The sequence below is a fragment of the Hyaena hyaena genome, unplaced genomic scaffold (assembly GCF_003009895.1).
Source record: "Hyaena hyaena isolate Hyena2069 unplaced genomic scaffold, ASM300989v1 scaffold_589, whole genome shotgun sequence".
In the NCBI taxonomy this organism is placed as follows: domain Eukaryota; kingdom Metazoa; phylum Chordata; class Mammalia; order Carnivora; family Hyaenidae; genus Hyaena; species Hyaena hyaena.
Genome location: NW_024081220.1, coordinates 776,883 through 795,669, shown reverse-complemented (window position 1 = coordinate 795,669; position 18,787 = coordinate 776,883). Strand labels below are relative to the sequence as shown.

General features: G+C 44.5%; 1 protein-coding gene across 1 annotated transcript in view; it reads left to right on the top strand.

The window, feature by feature from the left end:
- Positions 1-18,787, top strand: part of STAT5B (signal transducer and activator of transcription 5B) — a 69,820-nt gene that overhangs the window by 32,966 nt on the left and 18,067 nt on the right. The window contains exons 2-11 of the mRNA XM_039256733.1: positions 6,595-6,732; positions 9,884-10,040; positions 11,108-11,197; positions 12,332-12,506; positions 15,261-15,391; positions 15,671-15,822; positions 16,291-16,446; positions 16,860-17,039; positions 17,429-17,516; positions 17,595-17,717. Of these exons, the coding sequence (XP_039112664.1) occupies positions 6,605-6,732; positions 9,884-10,040; positions 11,108-11,197; positions 12,332-12,506; positions 15,261-15,391; positions 15,671-15,822; positions 16,291-16,446; positions 16,860-17,039; positions 17,429-17,516; positions 17,595-17,717 (1,380 nt within the window). The 5' untranslated portion in view covers positions 6,595-6,604. The remainder of the gene's footprint in view (positions 1-6,594; positions 6,733-9,883; positions 10,041-11,107; positions 11,198-12,331; positions 12,507-15,260; positions 15,392-15,670; positions 15,823-16,290; positions 16,447-16,859; positions 17,040-17,428; positions 17,517-17,594; positions 17,718-18,787) is intronic.

Below are 18,787 nucleotides of genomic sequence, written 5' to 3'. Positions count from 1 at the left end.
TCTGAAACAGGCCCCAGGCTCTGAGCTGACAGTCAGCACAGAGCCCGACGCGGGGCTCGAACCCACGAACCGCGAGATCATGACCTAAGCGAAAAGTCGGACGCTTAACCGACTAAGCCACCCAGGCGCCCCTCCGTATTTAATCTTTTTAAGAACTGCCAGATTGTTTTCCAAAGTTGTTATTCCATTTTACAGTCCTATTTAATTTGTTGAGCCTTGATTTCCTTATCTATAAACTGGGGATAAAAATAGTGTCTATCTCCTAATATATGTGTGAGGATTAAATGAGTAGATTCATAAAAACATTTATTGTTATAAATAATATAATAGATATTCAGTAAATGATAATAAATGATAAATCTGGATGGTGGATAATAACACTAATAAATGTTATTTTAATTCAATTTTGGATCTTATTCCTGAAATTTTTTATTTATTAGATGAATCAAAATATTTGTTGCTAATAATTCATACTTTAATTAGTAGGGGTCAAATGTGTCCTTGGAAAAGGCAAAGCTTCCTGCTGGTTTGGTCTTCTATGTCAGAAGAGCACATTGGAATGGATGTTCGTTCGTTCTTGCTTGCTTGCTTTCGAGTTTATTATACTCAGTCTTGCTCTTTTTAAACTACCTTTCACAATTCTTGGCTCGCTCATTCAGTGGTGGGAGAACAGCCCTCTCAGTGCCTTCCTACCACCTTCCACCCATTCTCATCTGTAGAAGTAGTTCTGCCCAGTGAAATTGATTAAGAAATGGGAATGCCATCTTTTATAAAGAAGGTAAAGTTTATACTGCAGGATATTGGTTAAGAAGGGTAGCAAGAACTCTTCATGGAAGATTGACTTTGGAAAGGTTTACTGAAGTGAGTTAAAACTGGAGGTGCAGAGGGACACCCGGGCAGGTTTAGTTGGTTAAGCATCCATCTCTTGATTTCGGCTCAGGTCATGATCTTACAGGTGAGATTGAGCCCTGTGTCAGGCTCTGTGCTAATAGCATGGAGCCTGCTTGGGATTCTCTCTCTCCCTGTCTCTCTGCCCCTCCCCAATTTACATGTATGCATGTGTGCTCTCTCCTCTTTCTCTCTCTCAAAATAAATAAATATTAAAAAATTGGAGACAGGGGAAGGAAGCCAACTTTGTAAGTTTAAGGTTGTAAAAGTCAGAATAATATTGAGGACTTATGATGAACCAGGCACTGTTTTAAGCATTTATACACATTAACTAACTTTTATGTCTCCCCAAGGCACATATTATTAGTACTGTGTTACAAATAAGGAAGCTGAGGCACAGAGAGGTATAAGAAGTTAAATCTTACAGAACTCTGTTTAGGAGAATTTGCCATTATCTCTAAAACTCTAACCTTCATTTTAGAGACTTTGGTCCTGGGATGTGATGTGATGGGGTGGTGCTTGTGGCGGGGTGGAAAGCAGGAGTTACAAAATGCTTTAAATTATGCACGAGAGGGGCACCTGTGTGTCTCAGCTGAGCATCCAACTCTTGATTTCCCCTCAGATCATGATCCCAAGGTCATGGGATCAGGTCCAGCATTGGGCTCTGCACTGAGCATGGAGGCTGCTTAAGATTCTCTCTCTCTCCCTCTCTGCCCTTCCCTGGCTTATGTACAGGTACGTGCTGTCTCTCCCTCTCTCTCAAAACGACCCCAAAAACAATGCACACAAGCCCAGTGAAACAGATCCCTACACACATCTTAAACCCTCCCACTTCTTCCCCAAGCTAGAATTTTTCACTCAGTTGGCATATATGCATTGGGAGCCTTCTGTTGTCATGTACTCTATACTTATCTTCCTCCACCGCTTAGCTATGCCATGACCTTGGCCACGGTGTCCCAGAAGTCTTCAGAGAGTGTGCTGTTTTTCTTTTTCTTTTTTTTTTAAACATTTATTTATTTTTTGAAAGAGAGAGACAGAGCATGAGCAGGAGAGGGGCAGAGAGAGCGAGTCACAGAATCTGAAGCAGGCTTCACGCTCTGAGCTGTCAGCACAGAGCACTCACGAACTGCGAGATCACGACCTGAGCTGAAGTTGGATGCTTAACCAGCTGAGACACCCAGGTGCCTGTAGAGTGATGTTTTTCTTGACAAAGGTTTACATTTTGCTTTTAAAAGGGAAAGCATCTAATAAAAAGGTATTTGTTATTGAGACAAGATTATTCCTAAATCTCACTCACACATATCATTTATTTGTTAGTGGACATTCATTTTTATGGATTTCAGTAAGACTTTGGAACTTCTTTTAAACAAGTGCCTGAGGGTCTGCTTTATTTGAGACTCCTGGGATATATCCAGATATATAAAGTTGATTTCTGCACCGTAGGCATTCAGAAAGTATGACATTCTGCATTCAAAGCTAGTTTGGGTTGTTTGGAATGCTTATGAACACTAAGAATGCAACTAAGCGAAACTCAACTGATTCTCATCTTTGGCTAAAAATAAGATTGTGAATCCATTTCCCAGTCTTTAGAGAAGCCCCTGTGATGATTTACCAAAGATACAAACCACTTCCTTGTCAGAACATCACACATTGAAGACGGAGCTGCCTGTAACAAAGCAAAAGAAAGCCTATATTGAGGACAGAGGGGACAGTTACTGCATATGTAGAGTAGTATTTGGTGACAGGATGAATACTGGTGACAAAGGACAGAGTCTCAGCTCATGCCAGATGTAGGTATCGCTTAATGACGGTGTGAAGAGTTTGGCATGTATGAGGGAAAGGGCTACCTAGGTTCTAGGTTCTACTGTTACAGTGGGGGTGGAGTGGTTTTTTTTCTCTAAATGGCATATTTTAAATTGTTATATGACAATTTCAGTAATTGATCTTCTATTCCATGCATATATAATTCTTAGTTAAAAAGTAAAATGACAATGATGCTATACTATTTATTGTACCTTTGTTTTATATTTTTCTGACTAGTAGGCAAAATCTACTTTCCAGCTCTATCAAAGCATTTTTATGTAGTGAAGTTAAAAGTATTTTGTGTTTATCAAAATAAGGTGGTTACCACCTTATATTTACCAGCTATTATTCTTCAAATAGCATTTTAGAAAATAACTATTGAAATATGTTCATATTTAGAACCATAAGAAATATTCTGACAAATTCTAAGAACTCAGCGTTCTGTCCTTTGGTAGTAAGTAAAAACTAATATAAAACTTAAGACATAATGGTATGATATTTATATAGTACCCTAAAATATATGGCATATTACCATTGTACTTCTTTCTTAAAGCAACAATGGGTACTTGTAATATGCTCAACCAGCAGGATATGTGAAATATTTACCAAATATGTATTTATTCACTAGCAAATATGTCTTGATTACTTACTTACCATGGCAAGCCACTATACTTAGGCATTAGAGACAAAGTAGTAAATAAATGTGCTCCCTTCACTCACTGTTCTTTTTTTTTTTTTTAAATGTTTATTTTTGAGAGAGAAAAAGAGACAGAGCATGAGCAGGGGAGGGACAGAGAGAGAGGGAGACACAGAATCTGAAGCAGGCTCCAGGCTGTGAGTTGTCAACACAGAGCCCAATGCAGGGGGGGCTCGAACCCACGAACTATGAGATCATGACCTGAGCTGAAGTCAGATGCTTACCCAACTGAGCCACCCAGGCACCCCTTCCTTTACTCACTGCTTGTAGAGTTCAGTGGGGAAGGTAAACAAAAATTAACAAAAACTAAAAAGTAAAATAATAGATTGTGGCCTATGTTATTAAGGAACAAATAGAATATTATTAATACAGACTCATCCAAGTTATAAAATCTTTTCCCTTTTCTGGTCTTGGTATTGTATTTCTTTCTTTTTTAAAAAACATTTTTTAAATGTTTCTTTATTTTGAGAGAGAGAGTGAGAGCAAGCATGAATGTGGGGGGAAGGGGTAGAGGGAAAGAGAATCCCAAGCAGGTTCCATGCTGTCAGTGTAGAGCTGGATGCGGGGCTTGATACCACGAGCCACAAGACTGTGACCTGAGCTGAAATCAAGAGTCCGATGCCTAACCAGCTGAGCCACCTCGGTGCCCCGCCTTGGTATTTCATACTGATACTTTGTTCCACAATAACTTTAAAAAGAGCTGATGGATTTGACCGAATTGTGTGTATACATTTATTTATTCAACAACAAAAATTTATGGAATGTTTATGTGCCAGGCACAGTTCTAGGCCCAAGAGAAACAGTGAACAAAACAAAAGTCATTGTGCTCACAATGATTTCACCCTATTAAGAAGGCAGTAAACAAATATATGATAAACCATTTGAAGAAAAGTCAAATAGACTAAGAGGATACAATGGACCAGAATACTTTGTTCTTTGAGTGGTGTAAAGGGTCTCTGAGGAGATCAGTGCTTCTCCCCAGTTTTTGTTCTTTTGTCTCTTGGGTCAGTCAGTTAATGAATGAAGGATTCAAGAATATTTTTGTATCTGTTTGTATTGTTCATATACTCATTAACTCAGCTATGGTGAGGTCCTACTTCTTTTCAATTCCTTACCACCAAAAGAGATGACTACCTGAATTATGGTCTTTGTACCTTCATTGTTCTTCCATGCACTTCAGTGCCTAAGAACCTCCACCCAACCCATCCATCCCTTTACCTTTTATCCAAAAAAACAAGCCTTTGATATCTTTTCCAATTTTCCAAAATCTTGGGATATGATTCATTTCATTAAAAATGATATTGTACAATTAAATGTCTTCCAGATGTTGGATTATACCATGGATTGCTTTGGAGAGAGCTCTTTTATCCAAGTCTTTCTCCTAGTAAACTCTCAGCCATTGAAATTTGATGTCTTGGATGATCTTACAGTGATCCCAGCTTTAATGCCCAAAGCCCTAAATAAAATTGTACACCGCTCAAGTGTTCTATAGCACTGCATAAGTCTAAAATAGGTAACTGGCATCCACCCCACACCTCATTGTTGGCTAAATGACTTGTCCCATAAATAGCTCAGTGTTATGTGATCGCACAACTAAAAGAGAAGGGATTTTTGTTTCCTAACACACATGTGTAGTCTCTTGTACTCAACAAAATCAAGATCTGATTTACTGCACCCTAACCATAACATAGTTAAGAGAATTGTGCAGATCAGTAGCCAAATCATTTTGTACCGGTTTCAAGTTAGCCCTGCCTTACACCAACTTCTACACCATAGTATTAGAGCAAGATTCAGTTTTAACTACCTTGTATACGTAAAAGTAGTATTGCTTCCGCAATCGTGTTGATCCCAGAGAGTTTCTGCTAAATGAATTAAAAATTCTCAGGTAAATCCGAGAAGGCATCATGGTAGTTTTATAAAACTGTGTTTCTAGAATCAAGAGCATGTTTTAAAAACCTACCTACTATTGGAATACAATGGTTTTTGTTTCTAACTCTTAACTGGAATGTATTGCTTTTATGTCAGAGAGATTTTTAAATCCTGTAATTTAACAGAAGATCGTTTCATAAATGCCTTTGCAGTAACTCAGAAGGTGACACTTGGGGCATTTTTCCAGATAAATCTATGCCCTTTGTGTGTAAAGCATGGCAGCTTAGGTAACTAGTAATAATACATGGGGTTCAATTCATGCTTTAGGTATTTTCACTTTTCTTTTACTGGGTCTTTTTCAAAATAGCACGTTTATTCTATTTCTTAAAAGTCAAAATAAGTGATGGGGCACCTGGGTGGCTTAGTCGGTTAAGCGTCCGACTTTCGCTTAGGTCATGATCTCGCGGTTTGTGGGTTCGAGCCCCACGTCGGGCTCTGTGCTGACTGCCAGCTCAGAGCCTGGAGCCTGTTTCAGAGTCTGTGATTCCCTCTCTCTCTGACCCTCCCCTGCTCACGCTGTCTCTCTCTCTCTCCTAGAAATAAATAAAACATTTAAAAAAAAAAAAGTCAAAATAAGTGACTTTAAGAGCCAAATAAGGGATTCTTTTTTTTTTAATGTATGAATTCATTTGCCTTTTATTTTTTATCATTTTTTTCAATGTTTTTTTATTTCTGAGAGAGAGAGAGAAAGAGAGAGAGACAGCATGAGCAGGGGAGGGTCAGAGAGACAGGAAGACACAAAATCTGAAGCAGGCTCCAGGCTCTGAGCTAGCTGTCAGCACAGAGCCCGATGCGAGGCTTGAACCCATGAACCGTGAGATCATGACCTGAGCCGAAGTCGGCTGCTCAACCGACTAAGCCACCCAGGCGCCCCAACAAGTGATCCTTTTAAAAATCTCTTTGCTAATTATTTGTCCTGTTGAAATGCTGCTTATTATTTCTTCAAGTTTGGAACAAAAGAAAAGAATATGTCTTGTAATATCAAAGCCATAGGCAGTTCTTCCCCTAATGCTGGCTTTGTACTTTTACTTGTAGGACTTAAGTTTATTTTATAATCAGAGCTTCATAGACCCAGTTATATACCTTCCCATGGCCAAACTGAATGTGTACATTTTGAAACATTTTTAAAACCAAACTTCAGTTCAAAAATACTGACCTACCAAGATGGGATTAAAAGCATTTATCTCTAGGTTTTATAACTGTGAATATTTAGTCTAGTGGATTTAAAAGCTGAAGGAAAAAAAACCCACCCAAACCCCTGATTGTTTGTTTAACAGGTTGCAAACCATGGCTGTGTGGATACAAGCCCAGCAGCTCCAAGGCGATGCCCTTCATCAGATGCAAGCATTATATGGTCAGCATTTCCCCATTGAGGTGCGACATTACTTATCCCAGTGGATTGAAAGCCAAGCTTGGTAAGTGAATAGAGTTTTTTCTATCATATTTAGTGAAGCACAGGCATATTAAAGTTTGATTGGAAGGAAAACATGATGGAGACTTTAAAAGTTGTACATTTTTTTTTAAAAGATGTTGGGGCGCCCGGGTGGCTCAGTCAGTTAAGCGTCCGACTTCGGCTCAGGTCATGATCTCACTGTTCGTGGGTTCGAGCCCCGTGTTGGGCTCTGTGCTGACAGCCAGCTCAGAGCCTGGAGCCTGTTTCAGATTCTGTGTCTCCCTCTCTCTCTGACCCTCCCCTGCTCACGCTGTCTCTCTCTCTCTCTCTCAGAAATAAAAAAAACATTAAAAATAAGTAAATAAAAATTATGTGACCCATGAGAAGGTATTTAACCCCGGCTTAGATTTTAAGGAGATGGAATAACTAGGGATTTTTAAAATAAGACTTTCCCCCTTTAATAGTAAACTCTGGCTGAAAGCCTTAGAGTATTGCTGCTAATAAACAATAATTAATAAATATGTTTTGAATGCCTATAGGAGGTAAGAGTTCCTAGGAACAGATTAAACACAGGGCACTTGGGTGGCTCGGTTGGATGTCCAGCTCTTGATTTTGGCTGGGGGTCATGGCCTTGCAGTACGTGGGATTGAGCCCTGTGTTCGGGCTCTGCGCTGACAGCAGGGAGCCTGCTTGGGATCCTCTCCCCTCCTCTCTCTCTCTCCTGTCACCACTGATGTGCACTCGTGCACACCCTCTTCCTCTCTCTCTTAAAATAAATAATAAATGTAAAAAAAAAAAAAAAAGCTCATGTCCACAAAGAATTTAGTGCTTAATGGGGCAGCTAAGGTGTGCATATGCATATCATTTAATAAAATGTATTAATAACAAAGTTAACAATGGAGATGTTGATTTTTTTTTAATTTTTAAAAAGTATTTATTTACTTTTGAGACAGAGAGAGATAGAGGATAAGTGGAGAAGGGACAGAGAGAGAAGGAGACAAAGAACCTGAAGCAGGCACCAGGCTCTGAGCTGTCAGCACAGAGCCTGATACAGGGCTCGAACCCACAGACTGGGAGATTATAATCCAACCTGAAGTCGGACACTTAACCAACTGAGCCACCCATGTGCCCCTATGTTTTTAAATTTATGTATACCCATAAAGACTAAAAGACAGTACACCAAAAAATTAACAATAGTCATGTCTTGGTGGCAGATTTAACAAGGGTGTCTATTTTTCTTATTTTCCAAATTACTGTTTATATGCACAGAGAAAAAATTGTTTTTAAATTCTTTCAGAATTAGTATAATGTAGTAGATTGACAGCATTATTGCACACCAGACAGCAGGCTGTTGCTGCTCTGCTCAGGGTCTGGGAGCTTGTTAGGAGGCCACCAGCCTGTCTGAGCTGACGTGCTCATCAGCTACTTCAGGTCCCTGCCATGGTGGGGGTGGGGTGGGATCCTGTCTCGCAGAGCCCTGGAGAAGCCGGCCACTATGCGACTGTCTGAGGAGAGCTGTGTACCTGTCAGTGATGCTGCCTTTGAATAATTGCAGTTGTGTGTTAGTAACAGATTTCTGTCTGAAAACTAGAGAGCACCAAAGGAAGGCAATTTTCTGGGCAATTTAAAAAATCTCAGCCTCGTGTCACCAGGTGATTAAAAAAAAAAGAAAATATAAGCATGTCAACTGCACCTTGCTTAGTGCTTTTCCATTTCCTTTTCATTTTCTTTTCTGTTTTAATGATTTGGAGAGTTTAGAAAAACATTAGTAGAAAGTTTCTAGTGATTTAAAATTTCACTTAGTAGATCTTCCATGTACTTCTTAATGAATGAATGTTAAAAGACTTGTGTTGCTATGAAGGAAAACCTGAATTTTCTTTATTTTGGTTGTCTTAAGAACATAAAGATTTTAATTAAAAAACTAAGTGGAGAATTAAGTTTTTAAGTACCAGAACCAGTACTTGATTTCCATGAGTTTTGCCCAGAGACAGGATCTTCTCAAGAGTGGGTTCCTCAGACGAGCGTTATTACCAGTCGAAACGGAGGTGCAGCTGCCCTCCGTCCCTCCCAGGCTTTTATTTAGTAGTACAGAGAGTATACATATTTAAAATTTGGTTTTCTCTACTGTCTTCTCAGAGTGCAGATTTGGGCATATGATGTGATGAATTACATTATCAGTGTTTTGGCACACCTGTTTGTGCCTTCATTTGAAATTAGTTGCTACCTGACTTCAGGGGGTTAGAGGTGACAGAGCCTTTTAGCTGCCTCTAGATCCCTTGTTTGGCTCCAGACCCGGTCAGCAGTAATTGAATGTTATTTCAATCTGACAGCTGTTTGGTTTCTTCAGTGAGCTGAGTTAAGCAATTTTGTACTGCCCGGTAGCATTTGTCACCTAAATTGTTTTAAACAAGGAAGAGTTGGAGAATGGAGTGGGGAAAAGAGGGAAAGAAGGAAGGAAGCAGGGAGGGAAGCCATCCAACCCCTGTCCCCAGTTCAGTGTCTCTGAATTAATGCAAAGTCCATGGAGTGGTTTCTCTGCCTCACTGGAAGAGTTAGCACTGCCTGCAGGTCCCAGATCTGCAACTGGTGATAGAAATATCTGATTTGTGTAAATAGTTGCAGGCACCTTCTGTCCTAATATCTCATTTCCAGGGCTCCTTGGAAATAATAGTAAGTGTCGTTTCGCCTGCCTTTACTTAAGAAATACTGTGGAATTTGCAACACATAGAACTAGTCAGGGCTGGAAAAAGCGTGTAGAACATTCTTGACCTTATGCCCCCTTACACCCTTAAGGGGTAACTATAAATAGGAAGTTATCAGAGCCCTTATTTCCTTCAGAGTACACAAAGCACTTTCCTTTTCCCTTCATTTCTAGAAGCAGATAGCATAAGCACCAGAATAAGTCAGTAGGAGGAAGGAGAAAGGGTGGTACATTGTTAAAGAAAAACGAAGAAGAAGAAAAGAAAGTGTACATTCCACTAAGCTAATTAGTGGATTAGGGATGGATTAACGTAGGCATCTAGTCGATTTGAATTGAACTGCTCCCTGAAATTTGCTGTGAGCATTATGAAGAAATCACTTTAGCTAAAGAAAAGGTGTGATGCATTGAGGCTGCATTTATACAGGCTCCTGTGCATGTATGTATACATATGTATGTAATTTTTTTCCCCTAGGGACTCAATAGATCTTGATAATCCACAGGAGAACATTAAGGCCACCCAGCTCCTTGAGGGCCTGGTGCAGGAGCTACAGAAGAAGGCGGAGCACCAAGTGGGGGAAGATGGGTTCTTACTGAAGATCAAGCTGGGGCACTATGCCACGCAGCTCCAGGTGGGTGTGAAGGCTGGCTCACACTTAGTTCTCTTCTTCATTCAGTACTTCCCATAGAGATTTTCTTTCCCTCTCCAACCCAGTGTTGTTGACTTACATATTCGGTGTATAAAGTTCTTATTGTTTGGCTTTGTGGTTGTAGCCTTTTGTTTTTAAACTTTATTTGAAAACAACTTCAAATTTATAGGAAGTTGCAGGATCGATACAAAGAACCCCTACATATGCCCAGATCCACCTATTGTTAACTTTTGCTTTATCATATTCTGTCTCTACACATACACACATTTTTATCACTTGAGAGTAAGTTGCATACATCATTTTCTATATGTAGTTATAGTACAGTTATCATCTTTAGTACATTTAACATTGATAGGACACTTCTAGGTAATCTTATATCTATATTTCCATTTTGTCAACTGACTTAATAAAGTCCTGTAGAGCATTTCTTTCCCACCAGCCCAGGACCACATATTGCATCTGGTCATGCTTCTTTAATCTACTTTTTAATCTGGAACCATTCTCAACCTTCTTTACCTTCTGTTACATTAACATTTTAAAATAATTCAGCTCATCTGTTTTTTAAAGATAAAATGGACGTCGTTTTGGGTCTTTGTGATGTCTCCTCCTGATTAGATTCAGGTTACACATCCCTGATCAGAATTCTGAGTAAGTGGTGTTGTGTTCTTCCCAGGATATCACATCTCAAGACGTACACCATCCATCTTCCTTGCATTGGTGGTAGTAATTTTGATTGCTCGGTCGAGGTGGTGTCTTTTCTCCTCTTATGTGGCCTTTTTGAAATTTATGATCCTGTTTCCAGTAATGACGCCCTAGTACTTTAGGCAATATAGGAGGCAAGAAATAAAATAACCTTACCTTCTCACTGTAATTGGGTTTCCTATGATGTCCTTTTCTTGTCCCCCACTAGTATTGGAGGAGCCCCATTGCTCATGATTATGCCATCATGTCTCCAGGAGTCCCCTCATCATAAAATCTTACCCCTGCTCTGCGGTGGGGTTAGGCCCACCGAGTGGAAGAAAGTGATGTCTGCTATTGGGTTCTTTCAGAGCACGTACGACCGCTGCCCCATGGAGCTGGTCCGCTGTATTCGGCATATTCTGTACAATGAGCAGAGGCTGGTCCGTGAAGCCAACAATGTGAGTGTCCCATGGGTGTGGGGAGAGTCCTTCCTTGCTGCCCCTCTCTGGACCCAGATCTCTCCAGATAACTCAGTGTGGTGTCTCTATAAACAGAGCATTGTCCTGAGGGGCACAAAAGAAATAGAAGACTGGTCTCTGATCTTAACTGATTCATGACCTTGTTGAAATTACCACCACAAAGCAATGTGAACAAGTGCAAAATAATTTAACCCCAACTGAATGGTTTTTGAGTGAAGGCATGCTCATATTCAGGTGAGATTACTTAAGAGAGATTTATGCTGAGACCCCTCTCAGCCGAGTGTTGAGGGAACAGCTCAGACCAGGTCACTTAAATGGCTGAATCCATAAACTCCTTGCCGTGCCTGCCCTATAACTTTGGGGTCTCCATGATGCCATCCGTGAGAGGTTCAGCCTCTTCGCTCAGTTAGAATAAGGTTCTTGAGTGAGGGCACAGATGATGTGTGTTCACACAGCCTTCTTCCCCACCGTCCGCAGCACCTCACGGTCCGTTGCCCTGGATCAGTGAGTGAATGTGGAGTGAGGGGTCATCATCATTAGTGGGAAAACCCAGGTATATCCTGAATGTGTTGAGTTCTAGTCTCTGTGAAGGGAATCAGATGGACTCTATTTGGGCAACTCTGATGGAGGCCAGACTGTGATAGAAGTTTCTATGGTGGTATTATGAAGGTGCCACCGTTGGTCAGGTCACCTATTTCCCGTCCACACCGGTTCTCACAAATGATATTTGCAATTCCTCTGACTCAATATTTAGCTTTTGGGGTTTCAGCCAGGTTATAGGTGCTAGCATTGGCTTTTCCTTCAGGTTAAGGCCTGAGATTTTCTTATCTTTTATTTTTTTTGGAAGTTTATTCTTTTTTGAGAGACAGAGTGTGAGTGAGGGAGGGGCAGAGAGAGAGAGGGCGACACAGAACCTGAAGCAGGCTCCAGGCTCTGAGCTGTCAGCACAGAGCCCAACATGGGGCTCAAACTCATGGACGATGAGATCATGACTTGAGCTAAAGTCGGACGCTTAACCGACTGAGCCACCCAGGCACCCCAAGGCCTGAGGTTTTCTGCCATCCTCACTGCCCAGCTCATTGCCACCCACACGTTTCCCTGGTATGTCCCCAGGGTACTTCTCCAGTTGGAAGTCTTGCTGACACCATGTCTCAGAAACACCTCCAGATCAACCAGACATTTGAGGAGCTGCGCCTGGTCACGCAGGACACAGATAATGAGCTGAAGAAGCTGCAGCAGACTCAGGAGTACTTCATCATCCAGTATCAGGAGAGCCTGAGGATCCAGGGTGAGGCCAGGGCCGCCTGGGCGCTATGTGTCGGGAGGGCTAGACGGAAATTCAGGTCAGATTGGAAGAGACCCGGGTTGCCCTTCAGAGGCACTCCCCTTTCTGTGGGGTAGCTGGGAACCATTTGCGCCAAAGACCTGGCAGGGAGGATGAGACTTAGGAAGGGAAGGATCACAAGCTTACCTTTGGAGAGTGTGGGTCTCACTCAGGCTCACCCAGGGAGCTCCTGGCCTGCTGGGGAAGAATTTCCTCCTGTGGGAAGAAGCTCACAGTCTAGCAAACAGTACTTTTGTATATAGTAGGTATTTCATAAATCTTGCTTTACTGAAATGTTAAATTCTCTGAGCATGGAAAGTAAAAGGGCTAAAGACTGTGTTTGTTAATGACAAACTTTTAATGTTTTGTTCGGTAATTTAGAGAGGCTGTCCTGGCACATGGCCTACTAATGCACCTCAGCCTTGATAAGCACAGGGTCCCCTTCCTAGTGTAAATCCTGCTAGGTACTAGAGTACTGAAAAAGTCAGGCCTGAGGCTATAGAGCCCCACCAGCGCCCCCTGTTGACCTTGTTAAGAATTTGGCCAGGTGACTACTATTTTGTCTCCCTGCAAACCTGCCCAGCTGAGAGTCTCTGAAGAGCCTCTGCTTCATCAACCAGCTGTACAGATACTTACCCATCTATATAGTATGTGCTCCTCTAATACCATGCATGCAGGCTCAATTTTATAGCTATATTGCTATTATTTATTAACTCTTGTCTTCCAAACTAGTTATAAACTCTTTGAAAAGTGATTTTGTCTTATCTCTATACCCTGAAGTTGGCACATTGGCTGAATCATAGTAGGTGTGAATAAGTGTTGATGAAATGATTCTAGTATGTTTTCCTCCATCTGAATCCAACTCAGACTGAGGCCAAGAAAAGGGTGGCCCTCTTCCTAGCTTAGGGAACAGGAGAATTCAGGTTATTAGTTCTACCCACAGCCTTTGATGGGTTCATAATACTTCCAGTCCGATTCTTGGGTTTTCTGTTTCCTATTTATGGATTTGGGTTTGATTTTGGTTTGGGTTTGTAGCCATCATGCAATGTCAATTCAGTCTCATGTATCAAGTTCACCCGTCGGAAACACAGACTATCGATCTGTTTGTGCAAGGGAAGGCTCAGCTCCCTCCAGGGGAGCAGACAATTGCCTCGTGTCTCCTGGTCTTCCTCCCAGAAGCTTCTGCAAAGTGCCAGGAGAGACCTAAGTGGGTCACTTGCACAGGGAGGTCAAGCCTAGGTGTGGGACTCACTACCACCTCCCTTTGGGGGACAGGATTTCCGAGGTGGCCTCCAGACTTCTCTGCCGTGTGCCAGGCCTGGACAATATTCTTCTCTCTCAGCCCCCGAGATTGGAATCCAAACCATATTTCCAGTTGTCTTCTGGCTCTGGGCTTCTCCTGGCTGTCTAGAGTTGCTTTAGTCTGTCTGTCCCAGCATGTGTGTCCACGAGGCAGGACTGTCACCAGTGTGACAGGGCCCTCAGAGGCCTGCCAGGAACTTGCCTAAGACATGCTGATGCTCACGTCCTCTTGACTCAGCCCCAAGTAATGACACTGGGATATTCTCTTTTTTCTTAATTAGGTAGGCTCCACCCCCAACATGGGGCTTAAAATCACAACCCTGAGATCAAGAGGTGCATGCTCTATGGGCTGAGTCAGGCAGGCACCCTGACACTGGGATATTCAAATAGGTGATTGGCAGGGTGTAAGAATCCCAGCATTTAGGATAGTGGTTACCTTTGGAGGCAGGGATGGATGTGCAAGCAGGGAAGGATGTACAAGTAGCTTTCAATGTGGAAATGTTTAATTTCTTTTTTTTAATGTTTTATTTATATTTGTGAGAGAGAGAGAGCAAAAGGGAACTGAGGCCTCACTGACTCCCCCTTCCTGCCATAGATGAGACTCCCAGCAGCTAGTGTGGAGAAAAGCTGCCTCCCTGTGCTGAGAGAATCTTGCTGCTTTTATGCTGCCAGTGGGCCCTGGACATTCTGTCTCTCCCCCTCCCTCCCCTTTTCCCTCTCTCCGCTTCTCCTTTTGTCCCTCTCTCCCTCTCCCCCTCTCTGTCTCCTTCCAGTTGGTCAGCTGAGCTCATGGTGGGACAGGCAGGGGCTACCCTGAGGGGGCTCTGATGGGTGGGGTGGGGCTGAGCAGCTGCTGGCCTCTGTTACCCTTGAAGCCTGACCTGGAACCCCCTAATCAGAAGGACATGCTCATCCCTACAGTGTGTGTGAGCCAGGCAGTTCCTTGAGCTTGTTCTGTGTTACCACGTATTTAATCCTTAGCCACCCACCGAGGCAGGGACCAAGATGCTCCCATTTTGCACGTGGGCAGACTGAGGCACAGAAGTGTGAAACGATTTGGGCAAGTTCACCTGGTTAGTAAACACTGAGGACACACATCAGACCAGGCAGCGAGGCTCCAAGCTGGACTCCCGTGTGGTGTGAGGGGGTCTGGGCAGCCAGCTATGGAGACTGAGATGGGAGGGGAGGCCAAAGGGCAAGATTCTCCTCCGCTGTATGCTCAGGCTTCCATCTGTATGCTCCCAGGAGGGGAGATCAAAGCCAAGAGGCCGGAGACCAGAGCCTGCTCATCTCTGGCACCCCTGGCTGCTAGCACCCTTGAGGGTCTGGCATACAGAACAGCATGTGTGTGTCCCCCTGGGCTTCCTGCAGGAAGCGGGTAGCTCATGGTCATGGGTGTCCTGTCCCCTCCTCTAGCTCAGTTTCCCCAGCTGGCCCAGCTGAATCCTCAGGAGCGGCTGAGCCGGGAGACGGCCCTCCAGCAAAAGCAGGTGTCCCTGGAGGCCTGGCTGCAGCGTGAGGCCCAGACGCTGCAGCAGTACCGCGTGGTGAGTGGGCTCCGCGTCCTCCCCTCCCAAACTCTGAGGTGCACATCCCAAGGGGTGCGGGGGACCCGGGAGGGGGCTAGAGCCAGGGAGAGAGCAGGACCCAGGAGAGCTGGAGGCCAGGTCCTTCTGTCCTGTGGGGTCACGTGAGGCAGAGCAGGTTGGGAAGAGGGGAAGGCCTGTGCCTGGGGCCTGGTTTCTGGCCCCCAGCGCCACCTCCTGAGGCCCGCAGTGCTGTTGTCTGGGAGCCCAGATGGGCCTGTTCTCCCCACTTGCCTTCAGGAGCTGGCCGAGAAGCACCAGAAGACCTTGCAGCTGCTGCGGAAGCAGCAGACCATCATTCTGGACGATGAACTGATCCAGTGGAAGCGGCGGCAACAGCTGGCGGGGAACGGAGGCCCCCCCGAGGGCAGCCTGGATGTGCTGCAGTCCTGGTAATGGTGTGTGGGGGGCGGCCGGGGGCAGGAGGGGGCGGGCAGGGGCGCGGAGTGGTGAGACCAGCTGCTCATTCTGCCTCCTGTGTTTCCATGAGCCGCCGGCTCCCTGTCCTGTAGCAAAGCTTAGTTCACTAGGGGTTCTGGTTCCTGATACCGATTTTGGGGCCCCCATCTTGTGCCACCCGCCCAGGAAGGGAGTCACCGTGCTGGGGAGCGGGGCAGGGCTGGTTGTGCAGAGTGATGCTCAGGCTGACTGGATCCAATTAAGGATTGCCGCTTCTGTGTCTCTCTCAGTGTTTCTGGAAGGCGGGAGCTCTGCTCTGCTCCGTGGTCAGGAGTGGCTGCTTAGGCGCAAAGCCTTCCTGGGTGAGGGTGGAGCTGGGTCTTGGGGCGTCCTCCTCAGCCTCGAGCCTGAGGGACGACGCAATGCCATTGTCCTTGCGTCGGCCTGGGGCCCCCCTGCAGGTGCGAGAAGCTGGCTGAGATCATCTGGCAGAACCGGCAGCAGATCCGCAGAGCCGAACACCTCTGCCAGCAGCTGCCCATCCCTGGCCCAGTGGAGGAGATGCTGGCCGAGGTCAATGCCACCATCACAGATATCATCTCAGCCCTGGTGACCAGGTAATTCCTGCCTCAGGCCACACCCCACCCCCTCTGTGGGGAGACAGGTGGTGCTTTGCTGACAGTGGAAGGGTGGGTGGGCTCTTGCTTGAGTCCTTGTCTCTATTTGCCCCGGGTCCCTGGTCCCCTCAGTCCTCAGTTGCTTTAGCTATTTGGTGTTGACCTTGCCCAGTATCTGTTGTGGACACTACATGGGCTGCCCTCATCCCCCGCAGCCCGTGCCGGCTGCTGAGTCGTTTCATTGCCTCCCCTCCAGCCATCTCCTCTGACTCTCGGTGGCCTCCCTGGAAACAGGGGCGGTGCCATGTGCCTCTATTTGCCTGCTGAGCCCCGGCAGCCTCCCTCCACAGGGACACCAGACCCTGTGCCCTGAGCCGGCATCACGTCTGGTGTGGTCACTTGTGTCCCTGCAGCACATTCATCATCGAGAAGCAGCCCCCTCAGGTCCTGAAGACCCAGACCAAGTTTGCAGCGACGGTGCGCCTGCTGGTGGGCGGGAAGCTGAACGTGCATATGAACCCCCCCCAGGTGAAGGCCACCATCATCAGTGAGCAGCAGGCCAAGTCGCTGCTCAAGAATGAGAACACCCGCAAGTATGTGTGTCCTTCTCCATGTCTGCCTCTTTTCTCCCGTCCTTTCATAGGAACAAAGTGCTCGGGGCTCCTTGCCTGCGCTCTGGACTCTGCTATTCGTTATGCAAGCCCTGTTAGTCCCACTGTGCTCTTCAGGCTCTCAGAAAAACAGTATAGGGAGTTTCTTCTGTAAAAAGAAACACATGATTGTCTTTCAGTTAGGAGGAATACATCCAGGAAAATTTTTTATGTTAATGTGTTTTATTTCTTGTGTATTTTATGCAGCTACCATTTCCTCTAAATGACATCAGTTTTTACAACGTTCTTTATTACTCCCCCAATATAATTTCTACCCCACGTTTACCGAGTTGCTACATGGGTTTAGAGTCCCGTGTCTCTCTCCTCTGTAGCGACTACAGTGGCGAAATCCTGAACAACTGCTGTGTGATGGAGTACCACCAGGCCACTGGCACCCTCAGCGCGCACTTCCGGAACATGGTGAGGATGGGAGAAGGGGAAGAACACGTTTTCCCTGGTTGTTTGAGGGCTTTATCCTCTTATTTCTCTCCTCTGCAGTCCCTGAAACGAATTAAGAGGTCTGACCGTCGTGGGGCGGAGTCAGTGACAGAAGAGAAATTTACAATTCTGTTTGAATCACAGTTCAGTGTTGGTGGAAATGAGCTGGTTTTTCAAGTCAAGGTAAAGCCCTCCGTCAGCTGTGTGGTGTGTGCATGTGTGAGTTGTTTTGATCACATAGTGTCTTTACTGTCAGTGAACAGAAAGTGGGGAGACTTCATCCTTAAAACTGTCTCTCTTGGATTCTCTTAAGATCTACAGTAATAAGTAATAACAAACTACAATAGCTGGAGAAATAGGTGGGAATGAATCAAGAGAAACATCAGTCCAGATGAATTTGAGTAACAGTTTTAATAAGTTTTAGACATTTATTACTTGCTTTTTTCCCTAGAAATGTCTGTATTCTTTCTGTTTTCTCTCTTGTTCTCCATTTGAGAAACTTACTGCATCCTTCAGAAATATCCAAGTAACATCTCTTTTATTTACTTATTTTAATTTATTTTTTAATTTATATCCGAGTTAGCATATGGGGCAACAGTGATTTCAGGAGTAGATTCCTTAATGCCCCTTACCCATTTAGCCCATCCCCCCGCCCACAATCCCCCAGTAACCCTCTGTTTGTTCCCCATATGTCTTTTATTTTTTTATTTATTTTTATTTTTTTAATGTTTTATTTATTTCTGAGAGAGAGAGAGAGAGAGAGAGAGACAGCGTGAGCAGGGAAAGGTCAGAGAGAGAGGGAGATACAGAATCCAAAACAGCTCCAGGCTCTGAGCTAACTGTCAGCAGAGCTCGAACCCACGAATCGTGAGATCATGACCTGAGCTGAAGTCGGAAGCTCAACTGACTGAGCCACTAGGCGTCCCAAGTTCTCCATATTTAAGAGTCTCCTCTGTTTTATCCCCCTCCCTGTTTTTTATTATTTTTGCTACCCTTCCCTTATGTTCATCTGTTTTATATCTTAAATTCCTCATATGAGAGAAGTCATAGCAACATCTCTTTTAAAGTATCTAATATCTGGGGCGCCTGGGTGGCTTAGTCGGTTAAGCGTCCGACTTTCGCTTAGGTCATGATCTCGCAGTTCGTGGGTTCGAGCCCCGCGTCGGGCTCTGTGCTGACTGCCAGCTCAGATCCTGGAGCCTGCTTCAGTCTGTGACTCCCTCTCTCTCTGACCCTCCCCTGCTCACGCTGTC